The 24,026-nt window shown below is 50.7% G+C and overlaps 2 protein-coding genes across 2 annotated transcripts; both read right to left on the bottom strand.

The window, feature by feature from the left end:
* Positions 1 to 6,632: 6,632 nt before the first annotated feature.
* Epo (erythropoietin) lies at positions 6,633 to 13,920 on the bottom strand. The gene is made up of 6 exons (XM_090324078.1): positions 13,903 to 13,920; positions 12,594 to 12,651; positions 9,172 to 9,302; positions 8,432 to 8,518; positions 7,569 to 7,748; positions 6,633 to 7,221 (listed from the first exon to the last, which is right to left on the bottom strand). The coding sequence occupies exons 1-6, from the start codon at positions 13,918 to 13,920 to the stop codon at positions 7,063 to 7,065; spliced, it is 633 nt and encodes a 210-aa protein (XP_090180204.1). The 3' UTR covers positions 6,633 to 7,062.
* An 8,301-nt stretch (positions 13,921 to 22,221) lies between these two features.
* Positions 22,222 to 23,618, bottom strand: Pop7 (POP7 ribonuclease P/MRP subunit). Its single transcript, XM_090324212.1, has 2 exons — positions 23,576 to 23,618; positions 22,222 to 23,448 (listed from the first exon to the last, which is right to left on the bottom strand). Exon 2 carries the CDS (start codon positions 23,436 to 23,438, stop codon positions 23,013 to 23,015), a length of 426 nt encoding a protein of 141 aa, XP_090180338.1. The 5' UTR covers positions 23,439 to 23,448; positions 23,576 to 23,618; the 3' UTR covers positions 22,222 to 23,012.
* Positions 23,619 to 24,026: the final 408 nt, after the last annotated feature.

The following is a 24,026-nucleotide window of genomic DNA, read 5'->3' as shown; positions in this document are numbered from 1 at the left end:
CGTGGGTTCTAAAAGACATCGGAATACTGTGCGCAGAATTCCAACGGCAAACCTAAAAATTCTACAGCTAGCAACAGTAGTAAAGACAAGGAGGACAGAGTGAAGGGCAGACCGGACATGACTCGGAAGAACAGAAGAAAACCAGGGTGCCAGCGGCTCACACCTATCATCTTGGTTACTCAAGAGGCTGAGATCTGAGGATCGTGGTTCAAAGCCAGCCTTGGCAGAAAAGTCTATGAGACTCTTACCTCCAATGAAGCAACCACACCAAAAGCCTGAAATGGAGCTTTGAGTTGAAAAGTTCAGAGGCAGTGGCCGGGCACTGAGTTCAAGCCCCAATACACACACACACACACACACACACACACACACACACACACACACACCATTTTGGCCAATGCTGGCCCACATATGAAATATCTTATGGTGGTTCCCAAGATTTGAATGGAGCCAGGAAAGTCCTGTCACCTAGCAACATCGTAGCCACGACACATCCTGACTCCTGAGCCTTGAAATCAGAGCATGGCTGCTGTCCCGAAGCTGTTTTGCTCAAGGCTAGCACTTTACCACTTGAGCTGCAGCTTTACTTTGGTGGTTAACTGGAGTTAAGAGACTCATGAGGCCAGGAGTTGGGCCTAGTGGTAGAGTGCTTGCCTAGCATGCGCGAAGTCCTGGGTTCAATTCCTTGGTACCACATACACAGAAAAAGCCTGAAGTGGTGCTGTGGCTCAAGTGGTAGAGCTCTAACCTCAAGAAAGTCCAAGGACAGTGCTCAGGCCCTGAGTTCAAGCCCCAGGACTGGCAAAAAAAAAAAAAAAGAAGAGTCTCATGGACTTCCCTGCCCGGGCTGGCTTCAAACTTCAATCTTCAGATCTCAGCCTCCTGAGTAGCTAGGATTACAGATGTGAGCACCAGTTCCTGGCCCTCCTAACTTCTTAGGATAACATACTCTCTCATGTTTCAGAGGCTTCTGGAAACAGACCTACATCTATTTTTTTTTTTTTTGCCAGTCCTGGGCTTGAGCTCAGGGCCTGAGCACTGTCCTTGGACTTTCTCAAGGCTAGAACTCTACCACTTGAGCCTCAGCACCACTTCCAGCTTTTTTCTATGTATGTGGTACCAAGGAATCGAACCTGGGTCTTTGTGCATGCTAGCCAAGCACTCTAACACTAGGCCACACTCCCAGCCCTCCTACATCTATTTTTTGACCCAGTCTTGCCACATTGTGTATGATAGCCTTGAACCAGCTCCTCCTGCCTCAGTCTCCTAAGTGCTGGCATTACAGGGGTGTACCACCCACCCGGCTGAGCCACTGAAGAGTTTTAAGCAATGGAGTGACTCAATCACACCTTCATTTTATGGAAGAGCTCTACAGCATGCTGGCCAGGTAGAGTATGAGTCAGACAGGCGCTGGGCAGAGCTGGAGGCCCTGCACACCGATGCCAATTGCCTATGGAGATTCAAAGTCTTTCTGTGACAAGGCACATGCCTATAATTCCAGGACTGAGGAGGCTGATGCGGGAGGGTCAATAGTCCAAGAAGAGCCTGGGCTCCAGAGCAAAACCCTGCATCCAAAACAAAGGGAGCATGGAAGAAGGAAGGGAAGACGAGTCAGAGGGGGGAAGAGATGGAGCCGGAGAAGGAGGGGGAAAGGGAAACAGGCAAGGACAGGAGGAAAAACTCACTTCAACCAATAAGATGCACCTGAACGAATAATTGATACACGCATTCTCAGTTGCATTCATCCTAACTATAATTGCCTTGTCATTCTTTTTTTTTTGTCCAAGACTGGGATTTGAACTCTTGACCTAGTGCTGTCACTTGCTGACATTCTTCCATCTGAGCCACGCCTCTAGTCTCTGCCTCAGAATTCTGAAAATGGGTTTTTGTTCTACCCTAACTGTACCCTACCTAGACCTAACTCTAACTCTAATCTTAATACTAATCTTTTTTTTCTTTTCTTTTTTCACTTCTTATGTATTTTTGGGTGGTTATTAGTCGTGGGGCTTGAACTCAGGGCCTGAGTACTTGTCCCTGAGCTCTTTTGCTCATGCCTAGCACTCTAGCACTTTGAGCCACTGCTCCACTTCCAGTTTTCTAGTGGCTAACTGGAGATAAAAGAGTCTCACAGACTTTCCTGCCCAGCTTGGGTTCGAACTGTGATCCCCAAATCTCAGCCTTCTGATTAGCTAGGATGACAGGCCTGAACCACTGGCACCCCGTGACCCCTAACCCTTTCCACAATCCTAACTAGAAAACTCAGTGGACTCTTAACCCTCAATCTAATCCTAATTCTGCCCGAATCTTAAATGGAAACACAAATACTCTGCATTCATCCTAACATTTACTCAACAGGCGACTCTAGAAAAGATGGTCAAAAACCTATTCCACAGCTGGGTTCTAGCAAACTGGGAGGACTGCAGTTCAAGGCCAACCCAGGCAAAAAGCTCACAAGGGCACCATCTCAACCAATGAGCCAGGCATCGTGGTGCCCAGTTGTTGCCCCATCTAGCTGAGAAAGCCTAACAAGAAGGTTCATGATCCAGGCATGATCCCCATTTCAAAAATAACCAAGGCAAATGGGGCTGGGGGTATGGCTCACGTCGTAAGAGAACCTGACAGGCAAAGTCAAGGCCATAAGATCAAGCCCCAGTACTGCCCCTGCCCCCCAAATCCCAGGAGTGTTTTGGATATTTTTTAATGTTTTACTTATTTATTTTTGCCAGTCCTGGGAATTGAACTCAGGGCCTGTGCACTGTCCTTGGGCTTTCCTCAAGGCTAGTGCTCTACCACTTGAGCCACAGCACCACTTCTGGCTTTTCTATATATGTGGTATATATAGAATCAAACCCAGGTCTTTGTGCATGTTAGGCAAGCAAGCTAGCACTAGGCCAAACTCCCAGTCCCTTTTTAGTGTTTTAAATCCTATGCCCCATTCACAAGAAAAGGCCCAGCGTCCACTGCGCATGGAGACAGACATGGCCGGTGGCAGGAAATGGTTAAACCAGGGGTGACAGCGGGAAGTCACTGACCCACAGCCCCTCTGGGTTGGGCAACAGGCCTGGAGTGCTGCTTTTGCTGACCTCCTTTGGTCACCTCCTGCTGGAGGTGGGGGCAGGGGCTCAAACAGGACTGGAAGATTGGAGAGGGAGGACTTACCAAGTCCTACATTTGGGGAACCAGAAATGGACAAGGTTCCAAAGACGGGCAGATCTGATGAGCTGGGCAACGGCAGGAACACAAAACAAGAGACCTTGGAATAGAGAGGAACCCCAGAGAGCAGGGGGGCCAGTGCTCACCTCTCTGGACTTCAGCTCCTTCACACACAGCACTGAGGGAGGGAGGCTAAGTAGCCCAGCTAAGCGTTTACAAGTCAGAAATCTGACTTCCTCTTCCTTCCTTCCTTCCCTCCCTTTTTTCCTTCCTCCTTTTTTCTCTCATCTTTCTCCTTCTCTTTCACCTTCTGTCCTTTCCCCTCCTTCTTTTCTTTCCTTTCTCTCTTCTGCCTCAGCCTTTCAACGCACACGATACAAATAATTTTTCTTTTTCTTTTTGCCAGTTGTGGGGCTTGAACTCAGGGCCTGGGATCTATCCCTGAGTTTCTCTGTGTTTAAGGCTGGCACTCTACCACTCAAGCCACAGCACCACTTCCAGCTTTTTCTGTTTATGTGGTAATAAGGAATTGAATTCAGGGCTTCATGCCTGCGAGGCAAGCACTCTATCACTAAGCCATATTCCTTAGCACCACAAATAATTTTTCTTACTAAGCAATTTTCAGGAAGGGAGTGAAGAGACATTTTAACCTGGTGGCCTATAATCCTAGCTACTCAGGAGGCTGAGATCTGAATATCACGGTTCAAAGCCAGCGCAGGCACTAAAGACCAAGAGACACTTATCTCCAGTTAACCACTTGGAAAGCAGAAGTGGCATGATGGCTCAAGGGTAGTGTGGTAGCCTTGGGCTGAAGAGCTCAGGGAAAGAGCTTAGGCCCAGAGTCCAAGCCCCACAACGAACAAAAAAACTCCACAAAGACTCCCCTAAGTTGGGTAAGTGTACTGCTGGGTTGTGTTTGTTGTTATTTTCTGTTGCTGATAATCTTTTAACTGGTCGCAGTTCTATGGTGGAATTTCAATGGAATTAGCTTTTTCTTCTTCCTCCTCCTCCTCCTTTTTTTTTTTTTTTTTTTGGTGCCAGAGTCTGGGTGCTGTCTCTGAGCTAGAGTTCTACCACTTGAGCCACAGCTCCAGTTCCACTTTTATTTTTGCCAGTTGTGGGGCTTGAACTCAGGGCCTGAGCACTGTCCTTGGACTTTTCTCAAGGCTAGAGCTCTACTACTTGAGCCACAGCACCACTTCCAGCTTTTTTCTATGTATGTGGTACCAAGGAATCGAACCTGGGTCTTTGTGCATGCTAGGCAAGCACTCTACCACTAGGCCCAACTCCCAGCCCCTCCAATTCCACTTTTTGTTATTTGATTGGTAATAAAGAACCTTATGGACTTTCTTCCCAGAGCTGGCTTCAAGTTGTGATCCTCAGATCTTAGCCTTCTGAGCAACCAGGATGATGGGCGTGAGCCACGGTCCCCCAGCAGCCTTCTTGAAGTCCTGGTACTGTGTTGAGCTTCAGTGGCCGAGGCTAGGAGGCTCCATTGAACTCAAACCCAGCAGTGGTGGCCCTCAGCGGGGAGACAAGTACCCTGAGTGGTTCCAGGGGCTGGGGAGGTCCCAGGGAGCTGGCAGCAGGAGGGTACATCCAGGATCTAGGACAGATTTGGGCTAGAGAGGACTGGGTGGAGACGATGGGAGAGGCTGCAGTGGCCCCCGGTGTGGGAGGGCAGCTGGGAGCCAAGGAAGGATTGGGAATGGACATGAATCCAATGCCTTACCGACTGCAACCGATTCTCTGTACCTCACCCTCCCTTCCCCTCTGCCTGGTGCATCCCAGATGGGCCGTGGCGTTGAGGAGCTTGTCCTCTCTTCCTCATCTCTCCTTTCAGTGCTTTTAAAACCTGGGCAGAACCAGCTGCTTCTGGCGGCACAGGTTTGAAATCCAGAGGCTTAAGGCTCAAAGCCAGCCCAAGAGGAAAGTCCCCAAAGACTTTACGTGCCATTAACCAGCAAGCAAACAAACAAAAAACAGGCTCAAATGAGCAAACAAGCTGAGAAGAGACCCCAAGAAAAGCAAAAATAGAACACATCTCTTAGCTCTAGCAGCCTATGAGAGAGCTCCTTTCCTAATTTATCCCACTGAAATCATGTCACACGCAAAAACCATCCATTGTTCATAGATGTGTGGAACAGTTCCCAGCGGTACCTGATGAGGGCGCTGTAGCCCAAGGCCTAGGTTGGCCAAAGAAAACTTTTCTTCAACACACACATGTAGAGAAACCAATCTGCACCCCTGACATAGACAAAAAAGGGTTTTTTGGCAGTCTACAGCAGGTTGGGAGGGGCTGAAGGTGTGTACGTGTGTGTGTGTGTGTGTGTGTGTGTGTGTATGTGTGTGTGCCAGTTCTGAGGCTTGATGTCAGGGCCTAGGTTCTGTCCCTGAGCTTTTTCACTCAAGGTTAGTGCCATACCCCTTGAGCCACCCTCCACTTCTGACTTTTAACTGATTAATCAGAGATAAGGGTCTCACAGACTATGCTGCAAACACTCCCTTTGAACCCCAATCCTCGGATCTCAGCATTCTCAGTAGTTCGGATGACAGGCGTGAGCCCCTGGCTCATGCTAATAAAAAGAGAAGCTGCTATATATGGCCAAGACTGCTCACCCCCAGTTTCTTTTATGGCACCTTTGCTGGCTGCACTGCTCTCCCTGATGGGCCTTTCTAGGTAGAGCATTCCTGGGAAGAAATCCAGAGAGCCACCTGGAATTAGAAGTAGCACAGGACGTCCCACATAGTTCAAGGCTGGAGCAGTGGGTATTGCACTCAGTGATTTGGGTGCCAACCTAGGAGGCTTCTGTGGCATGAGCTAAATAGGCCATTAACCCTGGAAAATCATAATTAGGGCTTAATAGCCAAGCCATCAGCTCTTTCTCCTGGATTTTTTTTTTTTGGTAGTGTCAGTTCGGGGGTGGGGGGGTTTGAACTTAGGGCCTCAGCACTGTTCCTGAGCAGTTTCAATCAAGGCTGGCACTCTACCACTTAGTGACAGCTCCACCTCTGATTTTTTTTTACTGGTTAACTGGGAAATAACAGTCAGATTTGTCTTCCCTGGGCGTAGCTTCTAAACTGGGATTCTCAGACCTCAGCTTTCTGAAAAAAACTGAGATTACAGGGGGAAGCCATGGCTCTTCCTGGATAGATAGGTCTGTGCACTACTGGTTTGTTCTGGCTGGCTGGCTGAGAGACAGCCTTGAATGGAGCCTGCTGTATTGACCAGCCGTGGGCAGAGTTTGTGGCTTCAGGCCCACTGGGGTCAAGGGGTGAGACAGGCCATGTGAGGCAGAACTGTAGGGCCCAACCCCCTCCACCTTTGGTACCTTTGCTTTCCCAGATCTGACACCGCACTACCAGGATGGGAGGGCTGGGGGGGGGGGGTGGAGGAGAAAGGGGCTCCCAGGGGAAAAAAAAATAAATAAATAACCAGAAAAGCCATCTTAGTGGTTTCAGCTCTTGCCAGTGAGGTTTTTAAAATACACATACACACACAGACACACATGCACACGCGCACACACCTCATAGGCCCTCTCCCCTGTCCCCAGGAGAGCCAGGACATGTCCTTGGTCCCCAGCATCCCCCATGGTGGGGGGGGGTGGGAGGCTCTTGCTGTCACTGGAGTCCCATGAGGACTGGGAGCTGGTCTTGCTCCCCTCTTCATGCTGGGAGGGGGGTCTTGGCCCTGCTGGGTAGGGCTGGCCTCCGACTCGAGTCCTGGGGTCCCCGTGCCCCTGAGTTCAGCGCTGGCCTCAGGCCGGCCCGGGGCCAGGCGTGGGGGCAGCCCCCGGGGTCGGTGGAGCGTCCCGGGGCCAGGCCGGTCCCGGGGGTGCCTGGGCCCGGCGGAGGGGGAGGCGTGGCACAGGCGGCGGGGCAGAGCGGGCTGGCCAGGGCGGCTTCCTGTCACCTGTCCCGGAGCCTGCAGGCCTCCCCGGTGTACAGCTTCAGCTTTCCCCGGAGGAAATTGGAGTAGATGCGGAAGAGTTTGCAGAAAGTATCCACGGTGGTGAACGTCCGGCGTGGGGCAGGGCGGGGAGCATCGGGAGGCAAGATGGCTTCCTTCTGCCAGGAGAGAGCCAGAACCGGAAGTGAAGGATCGGGAGGTGCGGAGGACCCGGATGTGCGGAGGACCCGGATGGAAAAGGGCTGGGAGGGCTGGGGTTGGGGCTGGCAGTGATCCCTAGGAAGTGAGGGATCCAGTGTCGGGGGGTGGGGGGGTCGGGGTTCTCCCCTCTCCCATCTTGTGGGCCAGCACTGGGCCTTGACCTTGAACACCTTGACCTTTTGCTTGGCTGTTTCACTCAGCCCTGGGTCCCAGCGCCATGGTTAAGAGTCTCATGAGCTTTCCTGCCCCCGCTGGCTTCCAGATCCCGGGTGGGAGCCACCAAGCACCTGGCTCGTGTACTTGCCTGAGCTCCCAGGGCCCGCAGCAGGGAGGTGAGGCTGCGCAGCCCGCTGACAGCCTTGTCCACATGCAGCTTCAGGGTCTCTGGGAGCTGGGAAGAATTGACCAGCAGGGTCTGGCTGCGCAGGACGGCCTCGGAGAGCAAGGCCAGGCCTTGCCAGACTTCTACAGCCTGCTGGCCAACCTAGAGGAAGCACACGGGGGGAGTCAGCTGGTCTACTTCAAGCTCCTTCCTCCTCCATTCAGCAGCCCCAGGCACCAACCAACCCGCTGAATGAGTGAAGGAATGCCTTTTGTTGGTGGTGGCGGTCGTGGGACTTGAATTCTGGTTCTGGGCGCTGTCCCTGAGCTCTTCAGCTCAAGGCTACTACTGCCCTACCCTTTGAGCCACAGCCCCACTTCTGGTAGTTAATTGGAGATAAGAGTCTCATGGACTTTCTTGCCTGGGCTGGCTTTAAACCATGATCCTCAGTTCTCAGCCTCCGAAGTAGCTAGGATGGCAGGCACGAGCCACCGTGCCCGGCTTAGGAATGCCTGATGTGCCGGTCCTGGGGCTTGAACTCAGGGCCTGGGCTCAAGTGTTCTACCACTTAAGTTCCAGCCTCAGTTCCAGCCTTTCTGTAGTTAATTGCAGATAAGACTTTCATGGATTTTCCTGCCCAGGGCTGGCTTCAAACCATGATCCTCAGACCTCAACCGCCTGAGGCACTATGATAATATGCATGAGCCACTGGCACTGGCTGTGAACACACTTTACACATCTCTGTGCTGGTCCGTTCCCCTGCTCCAACCATCATTCTTTCTTCTAACCTATTAGAAATCACACACACACACACGGACGCACACACACACACGAAAGGGACTCACTTCCATCCGCTTCCACATGTAGAAGTTGACTTTGGTGTCAGGGACAGTGATATTCTCAATCGGGCCACAGTCTTCTGCAGAAGCCATCTAGAAGGCACAGCACTAGGTCAGCCCCAGCTCCACTCATTTTTCCCTTTCCATGTACCCTAGGGAATGCTTTGGGGGTTATCATTTTACCTTTTTTTTTTTATGCTGGTACTAGGACTTGAACTCAGGGCCTGGGCACTCTTCCTTTTTTTTTTTTTTTTTTTTTGCTGCCAGTCCTGGGCTTGAGCTCAGGGCCTGAGTCCTGTCCTTGGATTTTCTCAAGGCTAGAGCTCTACCACTTGAGCCTCAGCACCACTTCCGGCTATTTGCTATGTATGTGGTACCGAGGAATCGAACCCGGGTCTTCGTGCATGCCAGGCAAGCACTTTAACCACTAGGCCAAACTCCCGGCCCCCTTTTTTTTTTTAAAACTGGTACTCTACCACTTGAGCCACTGCTCCACTTCTAGTTTTTGATAGTTAATTGGAGATCAGAATCTCCCTGACTTTTCTGCCCGAGCTGGTTTTGAACTAGGATCCTCAGATCTCAGTCTCTTGATTAGCTAGGAATACAGGTGCCTGGCTCAGTTTATCAATCTTATGGAATGAATCAAAAGGGTCTGGGTCCCCACCTCCACCCTGCCCCAAGTGCCAGGAAGGCATAGAGAAGTTTCTGCATCTATATGAAGGGTGGGGGGTCGGGGAGGCACTCACCGTAACATTCTCTGCCTCATTGGCTTCCAGAATGTACCTCTCCACCACGCGGCGGTCACAGATGAGGCGCTGGGGAGCCGCCAGGACCCGGAGGCCCAGGGAAAGCAGCAGCCAAGACAGGACAGAATTTGCTTTAAAAAAAAAAAAAAAAAAGGCCAGGCCAAATATGAGTCGCCGCAGAGAGAAAGAGAGGGTAGGTCTGGAGTTTCAGGCTTGCCTCCGTCCCTGGCTGTGTCTGCCGAGCTCAAAGCTGGGTGTGTTCTGGCTCGGCCCCGTCTCCTCTTTCATTCAATCGGGCTGCACCGCGCACACCCCACCCCCCAGCGGCGGGCATCCACTCCTCAGGCCAAACTTCAACCCCAGTGCAGCAGAGAATTCCCCTCTGTGCAGCACCAGGTAAGTTACTCTCTTCACAACTTCCTCTCCACCTTGCCACACAGCACCTCTCTTTCTCCTTGATTCCCCCCCCCACCCTGGCCTCAGTGTACCATTCAAAGGAAGGAGGGGGATCCCCAAAGTCTGCTTGCACGTGGACGCTTCCCCACCCCCCTCCCTTCCTGGATCCTTGGCTAGTCCCAGGTCCTTGAACCCAGCCCCCCTCCTGGCCAATTGTCCCCAGTGCTAAATCCTTCTTCAAACAAGTGCTACTCACCACAGACTCCCATCTCCAAGCCTGGCAGGGGGTGGGGGGAACCCTCAGCAACCAGGGGCTCCTCCAGGAGCCCTCATCCTGGGAAATATGGTGGGGATGGGATCACTCCAAGCACTCAGAAGAGGGGGTATCGCTGTCCAGGAGTGGGGGGCGGCTGAGCCTGGGGCTGGAGGAGCCTCAGAGCTCTTGGTGGCTCTGGCCAGGGTCCGGGAGGACAGCGGGATGTAATGAGCTGTCCCCAGGGCTGGGCTGGGGACACTGTGGCTCCTGCCGGGGGTCGGGGCTGTTATCAGTCTGTGTGCGTGCGCGGGTGGGGGTGGGGGTGAGGCTGTGTGCGTGAGGGGTCGCCAGGGGGGTGGGAGCCACCCAGGGTCAGAGCAGGGGGCAGGACGCCTGGGGCTCTCCAAGGCGGGGTCCTGGCTGCTGGAAGCTGCTGGGGGGGGAGCCCCCACCCCCAAAGTGTGTAGAGTCCCGTGCAAAATTGAGGTGTGCACAAAGCCAGATGGGACCAAAATGCTAGGGACAAACTGGGGACCCCCTCCACACACACGTACAAACCTCTTTCCCACGGGGCCAGGGGAGGGCAGCTCAGTCTTGGGCAGAGCTGCGAGTCGTGGCTTTCTTGAATTCTGGAAAGATCCAAGCGGCCTTCCATCTGCAATCCCAGAATTTATGATCAAAGCCAGCAGTGTCCATGTTAAAAAAAACTGATGGTTGCACCCTAAAGCCTTTCCCCTCCCTTTCTAGAACCCTGCAAAGCTAGAAAGGTAACTTCCAGAACACCGAGTACAGGGTCCACCATTGAGGAGATGCATGAACTTTGACATCAGAGGCATTGTTTTGTTGTTCTTGTCATTTGCACTGGTCCTGGGACTCGAACAGAGGGCCTGGGTGCTGTCCTTGGGCTTTTCCAATCAGGGCTGGTGCTCTACCATTTAAAGCACAGCTCCATTTCCACCTTTTGGCTGCTTAATGGAAGGAAAGAGTCTCACAGTGACTTTCCTGTCCTGGCTGGCTTCAAACTAAGATCCTCATCTCAGCCTCCCGAGTAACCGGCGAGGCGCCATGGGTGCTTGGCTGGATATCGGAGATATCATATGGCTGCGCTCAGGGTTCACTTTGTGGGTTTTGTTTGGTGGGACTTTGGGATGGCTGCTGTTGTTACTAGTTTTTTGCAGCAGTGCCTGTGGTGGAACCCAGGGCCTCATGCAAGCCTAGTCAGGGCTTAACCACGGAGCTCCACCCCTCAAACACCTGCTGTGGACAAGCTAGGTGACAGAAAACTGTGTTCACTGCAGGACCAGAAGAGCTGTTGACTTCGGTCCCTGCTCCTCCACGATATGTGTGGAGTGAGGGCTGAGTTGAATTGGGGACACGCAGTGGGGGTGGCTCGGGCCTGTAGTCCCATGCATACCACTTTAAAGAGTTTGTATACTTTTTATTCCCTCCCCCCCGGGGTGGAGAGGTGGCAGTAAAGAGTGGCAAACAAAACACCCATTTGTTTATTCATTTAGGAAATGTTCATGGAAAGTTGGGCTTGGTGGTACATGCCTGTAATCCTAGAACTCTGGAAGTAGAGGCAGAGGATCCCAAATTTGAGGCCAGCTGTATGGTAAGTTCGAATCCAGGCTGGGCTTCAGGGTGAGAGCCTATGGAGAGGGAGAGAGAAAAGGAGGGAAAAGGAGAGGGAAGGAATTCATATGGCCAAGGACCTAGGAATCAAAATGTGCATTCACAAAGATGCTTGCTGTGGTTGCCCTGCATTCTAACAGGAATGAAAGGGCTGGGGCTTGTGGCTCAGTGGTGGAACATTCTAGCATGTGTGAGGCCCTGTGTTCAAATGACATTAAGAACTAGCGACCTAGGTACCAGGAGTGTGGCCTAGTGGTAGAGTACTTGCCTCATATGCACGAAGACCTGGGTTTGATTCCTTTGTACCACATAGATAGGAAAAACTGAAAGTGGTGCTGAGGCTCAAGTGGTAGAGCTCTAGCCTTGAGAAAGTCCAAGGACAGTGCTCAGGCCCTGAGCTCAAGCCCAGGACTGGCAAAAAAAAAAAAAAGAAAAAAAAGAAAGAAAGAACTAGTAGCCTAGTGGTAGAGTACTTGCCTAGCATGCATGAAACCCTGGGTTCAATTCCTTGGTACCACATGCACAGAAAAAGCAGGAAGTGGTGCTATGGCTCAAGTGGTAGCCTTGAGAAAGTTCCAGACAGTGCCAGGGCCCTGAGTTCAAGACCCAGGACTGGCAGTGAAAAACAAACAAACAAACAAAAAAAACAAAACAAAACAGTGAAGCAGAGCTGTGGCTCTCAAGTGGTAAAGCCCAAAAGCTCAGGCATAAGGCCCAGACCCTGAGTTTAAGCCCCAGAACCAGCACAAAAACAACACAATAATAATAATAATAATAATAATAATAATAATAAAGAAGTAAGGAGAGAAGGCCCAGATGGTCGCGTTGACCAGGGAGGTGGTCACCTGGACACCATTCCAGATGTCAACGAGATAGCCAGAAAGGCTAGAGAGCATAGATGAGCCAAGAGCAGTATGGAGAGATGGAAGAATGCAGCAGAGGTGGGTGACAGAAGCTGGAAGCCATCCAGGCCTGACCCTCTGATCCCACTCTCCGGCTTCTCTGTTCGCCCTGACCCTGCTCAGGCCAGGCCCTCCTGAGCTGCTTCCCTGCTCCGCCGTCTTCCCAGAGGCCGGCTGGGGGACACACACATGTCCACACGTCCACAGTCCACACTCTTCTGCACGTGCGTGCTGACCTGCCCACTCCCTGGCTGTGCTGTCCAGGGCCCCTGACTCCTGCGTCACTGTGCTGACCTAATGGGGGGGCGGTGGAGGGTCAGGGGCAGATGGGGTCGAGAGGACACAGACTGAGTTGAGGGAGGAGTTGAGTTTAAGCAGAAGTCCCCCCCCCCCCCCCCGCCCCCGCCGACTTGTTGGAGGACGAAAGTCTCCTGTCCACTAGAGGAGAAAGAAGAGAAGGGGGCCAGGATTCACCTCTGAACACTGGATCCTCCTGGATCAGGCAGCTGACCCCTGGGGTCTTTAGATTCCAGCTTCAGAGGTAAAGGGGGGCCCTGGACTGCCCCCCACGTCTAATGCTATAGTCATGGGGTATAGTCTGATTTAAACCCACACACTCAGGGTTCTGCCCAGCAGGCTCCATCTATCTAGTCCAAGCATTCCCTCCTCTGTGAAGCCTTCCTAGAATCCCCCAGCCTGAACGCCTCTCCTTTCCTCTGCGCTGCCACAGCTACATCTAGCAAAGTTAGACACCGCATAAAAGCAGGAGGTACCCATCAAAAATAAAAATAACTATAAAAAACAGGCCCAGTGGCTCTCGCCTGTCACCCTAGCTACTCAAGAGGCTAAGATCTGAGGATCTTGGTTCAAAGCCAGCCTGGCCACTAAATTCCATGAGACTCTTTCTTTCTTTTTTTTTCTTCCCAGTCCTGGGCTTGAGCTCAGGGCCTGAGCACTGTCCTTGAACTTTCTCAAGGCTAGAACTCTACCACTTGAGCCTCAGCACCACTTCCGGCTTTTTCTATATATGTGGTACCAAGGAATCGAACCCAGGTCTTTGTGCATGCTAGGCAAGCACTTTAACCACTAGGCCAAATTCCCGGCCCCTTCCATGAGACTCTTATCTCCAATTACCCACCAGAAATATATAAAGCATCAGGGTTAGAGGCCTGGCTCAGTTGTGAGGGCATTAGTCAGTAAGTGAAAGAATCAGGTACTGAGTTTGAGTCCTAGTCTTGGACATTAAAAGAAAAAAAAAAAAAAAGAAGCTGGGTCTGTGAGACTCTTATCTCCAATTAGAACCAGAGGTGGTGCTATGGCGCCAAGGCTAGGGCAGTAGCCTTGAGCTGAAGAACTCAGGGACAGTACCCAAGCCTAGAGTTCAAGTCCCATGACTGACAAAAAAAAAAAGAAAAATCTTCTACTAGGAATGAGGTATTTTTCTTGTTGTTGTTGTTGTTGTTGGTGGTGGTGGTGGTGGTAGTGGTGGTGATGGTGGTGGTGTGGGGCCTGATGGGGGCATACACAGTGCTATCCGTGCCATACCGGGCACTGGAGCGCCATCACTGGGAGTGGGCTGTACTATGGGCCCTGGTGCCAGGCAATCAGACAGGCTGTGTGAGGTCCCTGGGGCTGGACAGTTGTCCACCTTTGCTCCTGATGGTCCTGGATCTGAGCAGGTGTCCACTGAGCCAGGCTCCGAAGGGACAATGGTGACAGGAAGGGCCAAGACGGACCTCGCTCGCTTCTACACATAATTCAGACTGAAGGTCCAAGAGGCAGTAAATTTATAGCTGCCTTGAGCTTTGCAGCATGGAGCCCCAGCTGCTCAGGGCCCCCTCTCCCCCTCCTTTCTGAGAGAGCCGAGAAGGGAGGGGATGAGAGACCCATGGTGGGGGATGGGCAGGCTCCGGTCCCCTAGGGAACTGGGACTGAAACAAGAATGCTGGTGCCTCGTGTTGGTCACCCTAGCTACTTGAGAGGCTGAGATCTGAGGATTGAGATTGGAAGCCAGCCAGGGTAGAAAAGCCCCTGAGACTCCAATTAACCAGCAAAAAAGTGAGAAGTAGAGCTATGACTGAAGTGAGAAAACACCAGCTTTGAGTGAAAAAGCCAAGCAAGAGAATTAGGCCCTGAGTGCTCCCCGCCCCCCCCCAAAAAAAAAGAAAGAAAAGAAAAAGACAGAAATTGCTTTCCAAGGCTGTAGTATCTGACAACCAATAAGCACTTACTTGGTTGTTTCTGTGTGCCAGCCCTTAAACCTAAGAGCCTCAGTTTGCTTACAGCTAGCACTTGACCATCTGAGCCACACCTCCAGCCTGGCATTTTGCTGGTTCATTGGAAATAAGTCTCATGGATTTTTGTGCCCTGGCTGGTTCTCAGATCTCCGTCTCCAGAGTAGCTGGAATTACAGACATGAGCCACCAGCACCTGACTGGCTAGTAAACACTATGAATATTATACTCCTTTTCTACTTGTCTTTCCTTTGTCTCTCTCACCTCCTCCAGCATCCTCTGCTTTTCCTCTTTGGGAGCTGGGGACAGATTTATGGTCCCTTATCTCTGGTAATATAATCACCATGCAACTCACTGAAAAAGGTCATCAGAATGGTGGAGTGAAGGGGTGGGGGGGGCTGATGGGTCATGGCTGCCATCCTGGTTACTGAGGAGGCTGAAATCTGAGGATCCCCATTCAAAGCCAGCTCTGGCAGAAAAGGCTGTGAGACTCTTATCTCCAATTAACTACTTAGAAAAAGCTGCAAGTGGCACTAGGGCTCAAGTGGTAGAACATTAACCTTAAGCACAAAGAAGCTCAGCTCCCAGGCCCTGAGTTCAAGCCCTAGTACCAACACACACACACACACACACACACACACACACACACACACACACACACACAGTCTCTCTTGTCTGGTATAGTGCTGCATGCCTGTAACCCCAGACTCAGGAAGTAAAGACAAGAGAATTGCACATTTGAGGCCAGTCTGGGATACATCCATCACAAGACCTTGTCCTATTTTAAAAAAATAATCAACTGTCTATCTTCCTTTTGATTAGACTTTCTACATTTATAAGAGCTTCTAGCAGTTCTGGTAAGCCTGGCACCCAACACTAGTAAATGCTAGGAAAGCCAAGTGAGGATGGTCAAGTAAGTCTATACGCTCCTGCAAGAACAACAAGTGGATGTGAATATGGCAGCAGTGGTTTGGTTTCTGCAGTTGGAGGTTATTTCCAACTCATCAGAGGCTTTGCACCTCATGAAGGGATACTAAGTTTGGACATATTCCTCTGTTGTCACTGCCACCTCCTTCTCCTCCTCCTCCTCCTCCTTCTCCTCCTCCTCCTCCTCCTCTGCCCTTCTGTGGTGCTATCATGGCACGAACTCAGAGCCTTGCATTGTCTCTTGGCAATTTTACTCACAGCTGAAACACTACCACTTGAATCACTTCTCCATTTTGGCTTTTTGCTGGTTAGAGAGAAAAATCTCACCAATTTTCCTGCCCAGGCTGGCTTGGAATTCCCATCCTCAGATTTTAGCCTTGTGAGTGGCTGAGATTACAGGTGCGAGTCTCTGATGCCCTGTGGCCAGAGCTTCTGCCTCCATCCCTGCTGGGTTTGGCGAGGCTGGGATGATTCTGGAGCCAGCTCTCTGTGGAGCTCCTGCCAAGGAGATTCGGATACAGGGTTCCCTTGCCTGATTCTTTCCACCTGGACCCCAAGAGGCAGAAGTCTGGCTGCCATCCCTCCTCGCCCCCTCTCACTAATGGTGCACCCTTAAACCCTCTGTTCCTTTAGTAGCCACATAGCAGGGCTTGTTTCTGCCCAGTTGCCACTAAGGGAACCTCCTGCTGGCAGACAGCAAGGAAACATGGAGTAGAAACAACAAATAAGCTGGAATTGGAGCTGCCAAAACAAACTGAACACAAAAAGGCTGCCTGCCACTGCCTCAGCTGGGTGCAGGCCAGGAGTGTAGACACATGACACATACGTGCAGAGAAACACATAGGCCACCCAGCTCCCTGCTGCCTCCAGGGCAATGGAGCCTGTGGAGGGTGACAGAGGTGGGTATTTCCTAAGGTGTACCAGGCTCAGTGTCTGTGGCTCACATTAGCTACTCCAGAGGCTGAGATCTGAGGATTGTGGTTCAAAGCCAGCCTAGGCAGAAAAGTCTATGAGAATCTTATCTCCGATGAACCACCAGGAAATTGGAAGTAGAGTTGTGGCTCAAAGTCATAGAGCATTAGGGGCCGGGAGTTTGGCCTCGTGGTAGAGTGCTTGCCAGTATGCACTCTGGCTCCATTCCTCGGTACCATATACATAGAAAAAAGCCGGAAGTGGTGCTGTGGCTCAAGTGGTAGAGCTCTAGCCTTGAGAAAGTCCAAGGACAGTGCTCAGGTCCTGAGTTCAAGCCCCATGCTCAACTTAAAAGAAAAATTTATCAGCCCCCAGCCCAGCACCAGTAACTCACACCTGTAAACCAGCTACTCAGGAGGCTGAGAATTGAGGATCACAGTTTGAATCCAGCTGGGGAAGGAAGGTTCTTAAGACTCTTATCTCCAAATAACCAGCAAAAATCTGAAAGTAGAGATGTGACTCAAGTGGCAGAATGCCAAACCTGAGCAAAAAAGCTGAAGGACAGGACCCAGACCCTGAGTTCAAGCCCCAGGACTGACACACACAGATTTATCAGCACCTTGTCTCCCCAGTGCTTCTTGCTTTCTACCTGTGCTCCTCCCCTAGGGCACATCCTGTCTGTTCATGAATCTTCCCAGGAAAATGGTCCTTCTTCCTCTTTTCTGCCTGACAAACTCCTATTCATCCATCAATACCCAGATCAAAAGTGAAACGGGGGTGGGGTTGGGGAGAGGTGCCAGCAGGAAGACAACCCTTTCTCCCTGTCATTTGTTTTGTTTTTGCCAGTCCTGGGGGGCTTGAACTCAGGGCCTGGGCACTGTTCCTGAGCTTCTTTTGCTCAAGGCTAGCACTCTACCACTTGAGCCACAGCACCACTTCGGGCTTTTTCTGTTTATGTGGTACTGAGGAATGGAATCCAGGGCTTCATGCAGGCTAGGCAAGCGGTCTACCTTTCACCCAGGTCCCCAGCCCTCCCTGTCATCTGTCACCTCTCTCTCTCTCTTTCTCTCTCTCACACACACACGCACATGCACGTATGCTCACCCCATTAGAAGCTGAATTCTTTATAGGTAGGTGCTGTGTCATATGTACAAACCAAAGGAAGGGCTTTTGAACAGTGAGGAGCCTGATTTTTAGATGCAAACCAAATGACCTTCATTTCAGGAGTAAATATCAGTTGCTAACCTGTAGAGAGTTACATTTCTTATGATGTCAAACAACAGTTAAATAAATAAATAATAAGCTGGCATTCTAATGGGCACAGGTGTATATATATCCATCCCCAGGTATCTGGAGGGCACGAGTTCCAAAACCCCCCTGAGAACACCAAAATACAAGAACACTCAAGCCCTTTATATAAAGTGCTATCAGAGTCTTGTGTGGTAGCTCCTGTAATGCCAACACTTGGGAGCCTGAGACAAGAAGATCAAGCCTTTGAGGGCAGCCTGGAATATATATCAATATTCTATCTTTTAAAAAAAGAAAAGAATCAATGGTGGAACACTGGTGACTCATGCCTGCACTCAGGTGGCTGAAACCTGAGGAGTATCACAGTTTAAAGCCAGCGCAGGCAGTAAAAGCCATGAGACTCTGATCTCCAGTGAACTAGCAAAAAGTAGAGCTGTGACTCAAGTGGAGCAAAAAAAGCCAGTGGAGAGCAGGAAACCTTGGGTTCAGGCCCCAGTACTGGTACAAAAAAGAATTGATAAACGAGCCAATCATGGTGGTTCACACATATAATGCCAGAATTTGGGATATGTGTGCAGGAGATGTGCAAGTTAGAGGCTAATGTGCAGCTAGCTACATGTTGAGACCACCTCACGACAGAACAACCAAGTGCAGGACATGCACTGAACTAAATCCACACCCTCCTCACTTCAGACTATCTCTGGGTGGCTCGTCATAGCTAATCAAACACAAATGCTGGCTGGAGGCAGGATGCAGGTGGTAGAGCACCAGTCAAGCAAGCAGAGTGAAAGTGTGAGGCCCTGAGTTCAAACCCTAGTACCACTAAAATAAAAAATAAATCTATGATGGGCACATACTCTATAGACATAATGTTTTATTACATACATTAATATGTACCTATGACATACAAACCCTCAGTTTAATTTTAATTATGTTCTAAAATCTGTCAGTGATTGTATAGAGATTCCCTTCTTGAATACTTGTTTGTTAAACATGACATTTGAAATATGATGTGAAAATCAATGTTTATAAATTCTTTAATAAAATAATAAAATGCTATGCAAATAGTTAACATATTATATTTAGGAAATAATGACAAGAAAACAGTCTGTATATGTTCAGTAATAATTTTTTAATTATTATTATTATTATTTTGCTAGTCGTGGGGCTTAAACTCAGGGCCTGAGCACTGTCCTTGGACTTTTCTCAAGGCTAGAGCTCTACCACTTGAGCCACAGCACCATTTCCAGCTTTTTTCTATGTATGTGATACCGAGGAATCGAACTCTGGTCTTTGTGCATGCTAGGCAAGCACTCTACCACTAGGCCAAACTCCTGGTCCTAATTATTATTTTTGTCAGTATTGGAATTTGAACTCAGGGCCTTAAGCCCTCATTTGGGTTTTTCTGGTAGTCTACCACTTGAGCCATGCCTCCATTTGTTAATTTTTGCTAGTAAATTGAGAGATAACAAAAAATAATTTGTGATGTTTATATAAGGGCTTGGAAAGTGGCCTAGTGGTAGAGTGCTTGCCTTAGCATACATGAAGCCCTGAGTTCCAGTCCTCAGTACCACATACACAGAAAGACCAGATGTGGCGCTGTGGCTCAAGTGGTAGAATGCTAGCCTTGAGCAAAAGAAGCTCAGGAACAGTGCCTAGGTCCTAAGGTCAAGCCCCACAACTACCACCACCACCACCAAGTAAACACATTCCTGGTGAAGGGATGAAAAAAGACCTTTCAGGTAAATGCATCCTGCAAGAAGGCAGGAATAGCCATACTGATATTTGATAAAATAGACTTCTCAGTATTATCAGTGAAAAGCCAGACAAGATCAGTACATATCATGAAAAGGAAATGACAATATCAATATATACGTGCCCAATAGAGGAGCACCTGAATACATTAAACAAGCACTTTTTTTTTTTTTTTCATTTTCTCAAGTTCTGGGGCTTGAACTCAGGGTCTGGGCACTGTCCCTGAGCTTCTTTAGCTCAAGGCCACATTCCCAGGTCCCCCATAAACAAACACTCTTAAACTTACAAAAACTGATAGACTCCAATGCATCTTTTAACAACCTGCTCTCAACAATGGAAAGGTCAACGAAATAAAAGGTCAGCAAAGATGCCTCTGAATTAGCCAGGTGCTAGTGGCTCATGCCTGATATCTTGGCTACTCAGAAGGAAAGATCTGAAGATTGGTGTGTATGGGGGGGGGGGTGTCCAAAGTCAGACCAAGCAACAAAGGCCGTGAGACTCCTTATCTCTAATTACCAGAAAAGCAGAAATGGTACTGTGGCCCTAAGTGGTAGGTCACTGGGCCTTGAACTGAAGAGCTCAGGGACAGAGCCCAGGCCCAGAATTGAATAGGAGCAGGGTCTCTGAAGAAATAAAGGAGGAAATCAGAAAGTTCCTGCAATCCAATGAACATGAAAACACTTCCTATCAGTATCCTTGGGATACAGCAAAAGCAGTACTGAAAAGAAAATTCACAGCTGAGTACCTACATAAAGAGAACAGAAATCATTCAAATAAATAACCTCACCATTCAACTAAAGCTGCTAGAAAAACAGGAGCAAACCAAACTGGTAGATGGAGACAGATAGTAAACATCAGGGCAGAAATCAATGAATTAAGAGACAAAAAAAAAAAAAAAAAAAAAGGAAGTGGTGCTGTGGCACAGTGGTAGAGCACTAGCCTTGGGCTAAAGAACTCAGGGACCTCACCTAGGCTCAGAGTTCAAGCCCCACAACACCCCCCCCCCATAAAACTATACATAGAATCAACGGTGTGTGGGGGGGAACAAAAACATGACAAGAGGTATCAGTGTTCAAGAAGTAATGTACCCACTACCTGACACATATAACTGTAAGCCCTCTATGCATACCCCTGACAATAAAATACAATTTAAAAAAAAGGGGGGGGGAGGGAAATGGGGACCAAGACATGTGAAAGGGTATTAATGTATGCGAATTAATGCACCTTCTATCTGGCAAATATCATGTAACACTTCTATTAATTACAATAAATAAATTAAAAAAAATTTTTTTAAAAAGCTGGTGGGGGCAGAGGGGAAATTGACAAAAAGCTAATCTGAAAAAAATGGAGAGAAGCAAACCAAATCAACAAATTTGGAGATGGAAACATAAAGATCCCAAGCATCCAAGATTATCCAAAGATTACTAGGGGGGCCAGGAGTTTGGCCTGGTGGTAAAGTGCTTGCCTAGCATGCACGAAGACCTGGGTTCGATTCTTACCCATCTCTTCAGCTCTTACCATTTGAACCTCAGCACCACTTCTGGTTTTCTAGTAACTAGACATAAGAGTCTCACATTCTTTAGTGCCTGGGCTGGCTTTGAACTGTGATCCTCAGATCTCAGCCTCCTGAGTAGCTAGGATTACAGGCATGAGCCACTGACAGCACCTGGCAACTCTAGGCTTTTTTTTTTTTTCTTGCCAGTCCTGGGTCTGGAACTCAGGGCCTGGGCACTGTCCTTGGACACTTTCTGCTCAAGGCTAGCACTCTGCCACTTGAGCCACAGCACCACTTGCATGCTAGACAAGCACACTACCACTAGGCCACGCTCCTAGCCCAACTCTAGGATTTTTGTCTTCAATTAACCACCAAATAGAAGTAGAACGGTGGTAGAACATAATCTTGAGCAAAAAAGCTCAGAACTAGAGCTAGGAAAGGGGCCTAGTGGTAGAGTGTTTGCCTAGCAGGCAAGAAACCCTGGGTTCGATTCCTCAATACCACATAACAATAAAAAAGCAGAAGTGTGCCTGTGGCTCAAATGGTAGAGCACTAACCTTGAGAAAGCCCAAGAACAGTGCCCAGAACCTGAATTCAAGCCCCAGGACTGGCAAAAAAAAAAAAAAAAAGTATAAAGGGCAGTTCAGGCCAAAGAATGAACAAGAAGCCAGGCCCGGTGACTCACACTAGTAATCCTAGCTACTCGGGACGATGAGATCTGAGGATCACAGTTCAAAGCCAGCCCTGGGCACTACAGAACATGAGAGTCTTATCTCCAATTAGCCTCTAGAAAATGGGAAGTGGGCTGCAGCTTAGGGGAAGAGCCGTAGCCTTGAGCTGAAGAGCTCAGGGACAGCATCCAGGCCCATAGTTCAAGCCCCATGACTCGCCCCCCCCCCCTCAAAAAAAAGGCCTGGCTTGGTGGCTCATGCCTGTAATCCTAGCTACTCAGGAGGCTATGAGATCTGAGGATCAAGGTTCAAAGCCAGCCCAGGTACAAAAGGACCTGGGACTCTTATCTCCAATTAACCTCTAGAAAATGGGAAGGAGAGCTTGCTCACGGGTAGGGTGGTAGCCTTGAGCTGGAAAGCTCAGGGGCAGTGCCCAGGCCGAGATCAAGCTCCATGACCAAACAACAACAACAACAAAAGAACAAACAAGACCCAGCCTAAAGGTGGGGGAGAGAAACTAAAGCAAAAGAAGCGGGGGAATGGCTCAAGTGGTAGAGCCTTTGCAGAAGCCCTGAGTTCAATCCCTAGAACTGCCACAAAGGAAAACAAAACCAACAACAAACCCAACCACCACTGCTGGGTGCGGTGGCTCACACCAGTAAACACTAGCTACTCCGGAGGCTGAGGTCTGAGGACTGAAGTTTAAAGGTCTGAGGATAGAGGTTTAAAGCTAGCCCAGGCAGGAAGTCCATAAGGCTTTTATCTCTTAATTAACCAACAGAAAGCCAGAAGTAGCACTGTGTTTCAACGTCATAGAGCATTAGCCTTGAACAAAAATGCTCAGTGACAGCACCCAGGTCCTGAGTTCAAGTCCTAGGACAAAACAACAACAAAATCCAGACAAGCAGGGCATCAGTGACGTATCCTGTAATCAATCCTAGCTACACAGGAGACTGAGACCTGAGGATCACAGTTGGAAACCAGACTGGGCAGGCATGTCTGTGAGACTCTCATCTCGAGTCAACTGCTCAGAAAAAAGCCAGAAGTGATGCTGTGGTTCAAAAGGGGAGTGGGTCTCGGACAACCAAAGAAAACCTTGTTCGTTTCCTACTCTCTCCCTAGTCAGGAAGACACAGAATTACACAGGGAGGGGTGATGGCGGGGGTATTTTTTTTTTATTGTATACACTGACGGCGACGAGCCTCCATGGGGGCCCAAGAGGCAATGCCACTCTGTCCTCAATCCAGAGCCCTAAGGGCTTTTTCTTACATGGATCTGGGGCGGGGACACGCCATGACAGAACCCAGAACAAGAACTGCCATCAAACCCGGACCTCCCCGGAGGAGGAGGAGGAGGAGGAGGAGGAGGAGGGGGGTCTGGCTCGGGGGTGAAGGGGACCCCGCGTGGCCTCCATCACTTGGGTGTGACCCTGAAGACCCGGATGTGGATGGCCGAGTTGTTGCGGATCCGGGTCAGCGGCTCTCGCGCATCAGACTCGGGTTCCAGCTCATCCACGAGTTCCACGGTGGAGGTGTTGGCGGCCACCTGCAAGGACCCGAAGCTGCCGGCCTGCAGCTGCAGGGCGATGTTGATGGCCCGGTTGATGGCCAGGCCCAGGCCGTGGATGTAGATTTCCGTGCAGGCGCTCGGGCCCCGCGCCCCTCCGTCCAGCAGTTTCTGACAGCGGGCCAGCTGGGCCTTGAAGTCCGTCTTCATGTTGACGTAGATGTCGTTGGGCCGGCGGGGCAGGCGGTGAGGAAGGCGCTTCCGCAGCGTGTACTCCACCGGGTCCAGCTCGGCCTCCGCCGGCACGCCGCGGGGCTCCCGGTTTTCCGCCATGCCGTGTGGTCTGGCACCGAGAGGAGACCGGATTACAGGGGTGCGGGGGAATCACAGCGGCTTCCCCTCCCGCCCCGCCCCGTCGTCCCTCTCCGGGCCCCGACATCCGCCCCCTTCCCCGGCGCCCCGGCACCCACCCTCTCCGGCGCGCCGCGTCCGGGCTCCGTGCGCACGCAGCCAGGCCCCTGACGGGCCCCCGGGCCTGGCCGAGCCGCCCAAGCGGAGGGTCCGGCCTGCTTCGGTCGGGCCTCGAAGAGAAGAGGGGATCCACCGCGGGTGACCCCCAGACGGCAGCTCGGCCGCGCAGTGCGCACGCGCGCGAGACGCCGCGTCTCCAGGCCAGCGCCGCCCGTCTACGGCCTTCTGAGTTTCCGATCTCCGAGCCCCGCCCCGCCTCCTTCTGGAGTGCTCGCGAGATTTGCGCAAGGAGCGCCTGAGAGTCGCAAGGTTTCCGGGCGTGATGGGATCAAGTCCGGTTCGCCCCCACCCCCCACCTCCCCGAGGGGGCGGGGCTACACATCAGGGGGCGGAGCTAGGGGCAAGGAGGATCAAAGTGCACCCTCTGGGGGTGGAGCTAAGCGAGGTGGG

This window comes from Megascapheus bottae, chromosome 34, assembly GCF_031878675.1.
Source record: "Megascapheus bottae isolate mThoBot1 chromosome 34, mThoBot2.hap1, whole genome shotgun sequence".
In the NCBI taxonomy this organism is placed as follows: Eukaryota; Metazoa; Chordata; class Mammalia; order Rodentia; family Geomyidae; genus Megascapheus; species Megascapheus bottae.
The sequence above is the reverse complement of the archived record's forward strand: the minus strand, read 5'-3'. Positions and strand labels throughout refer to the sequence as shown.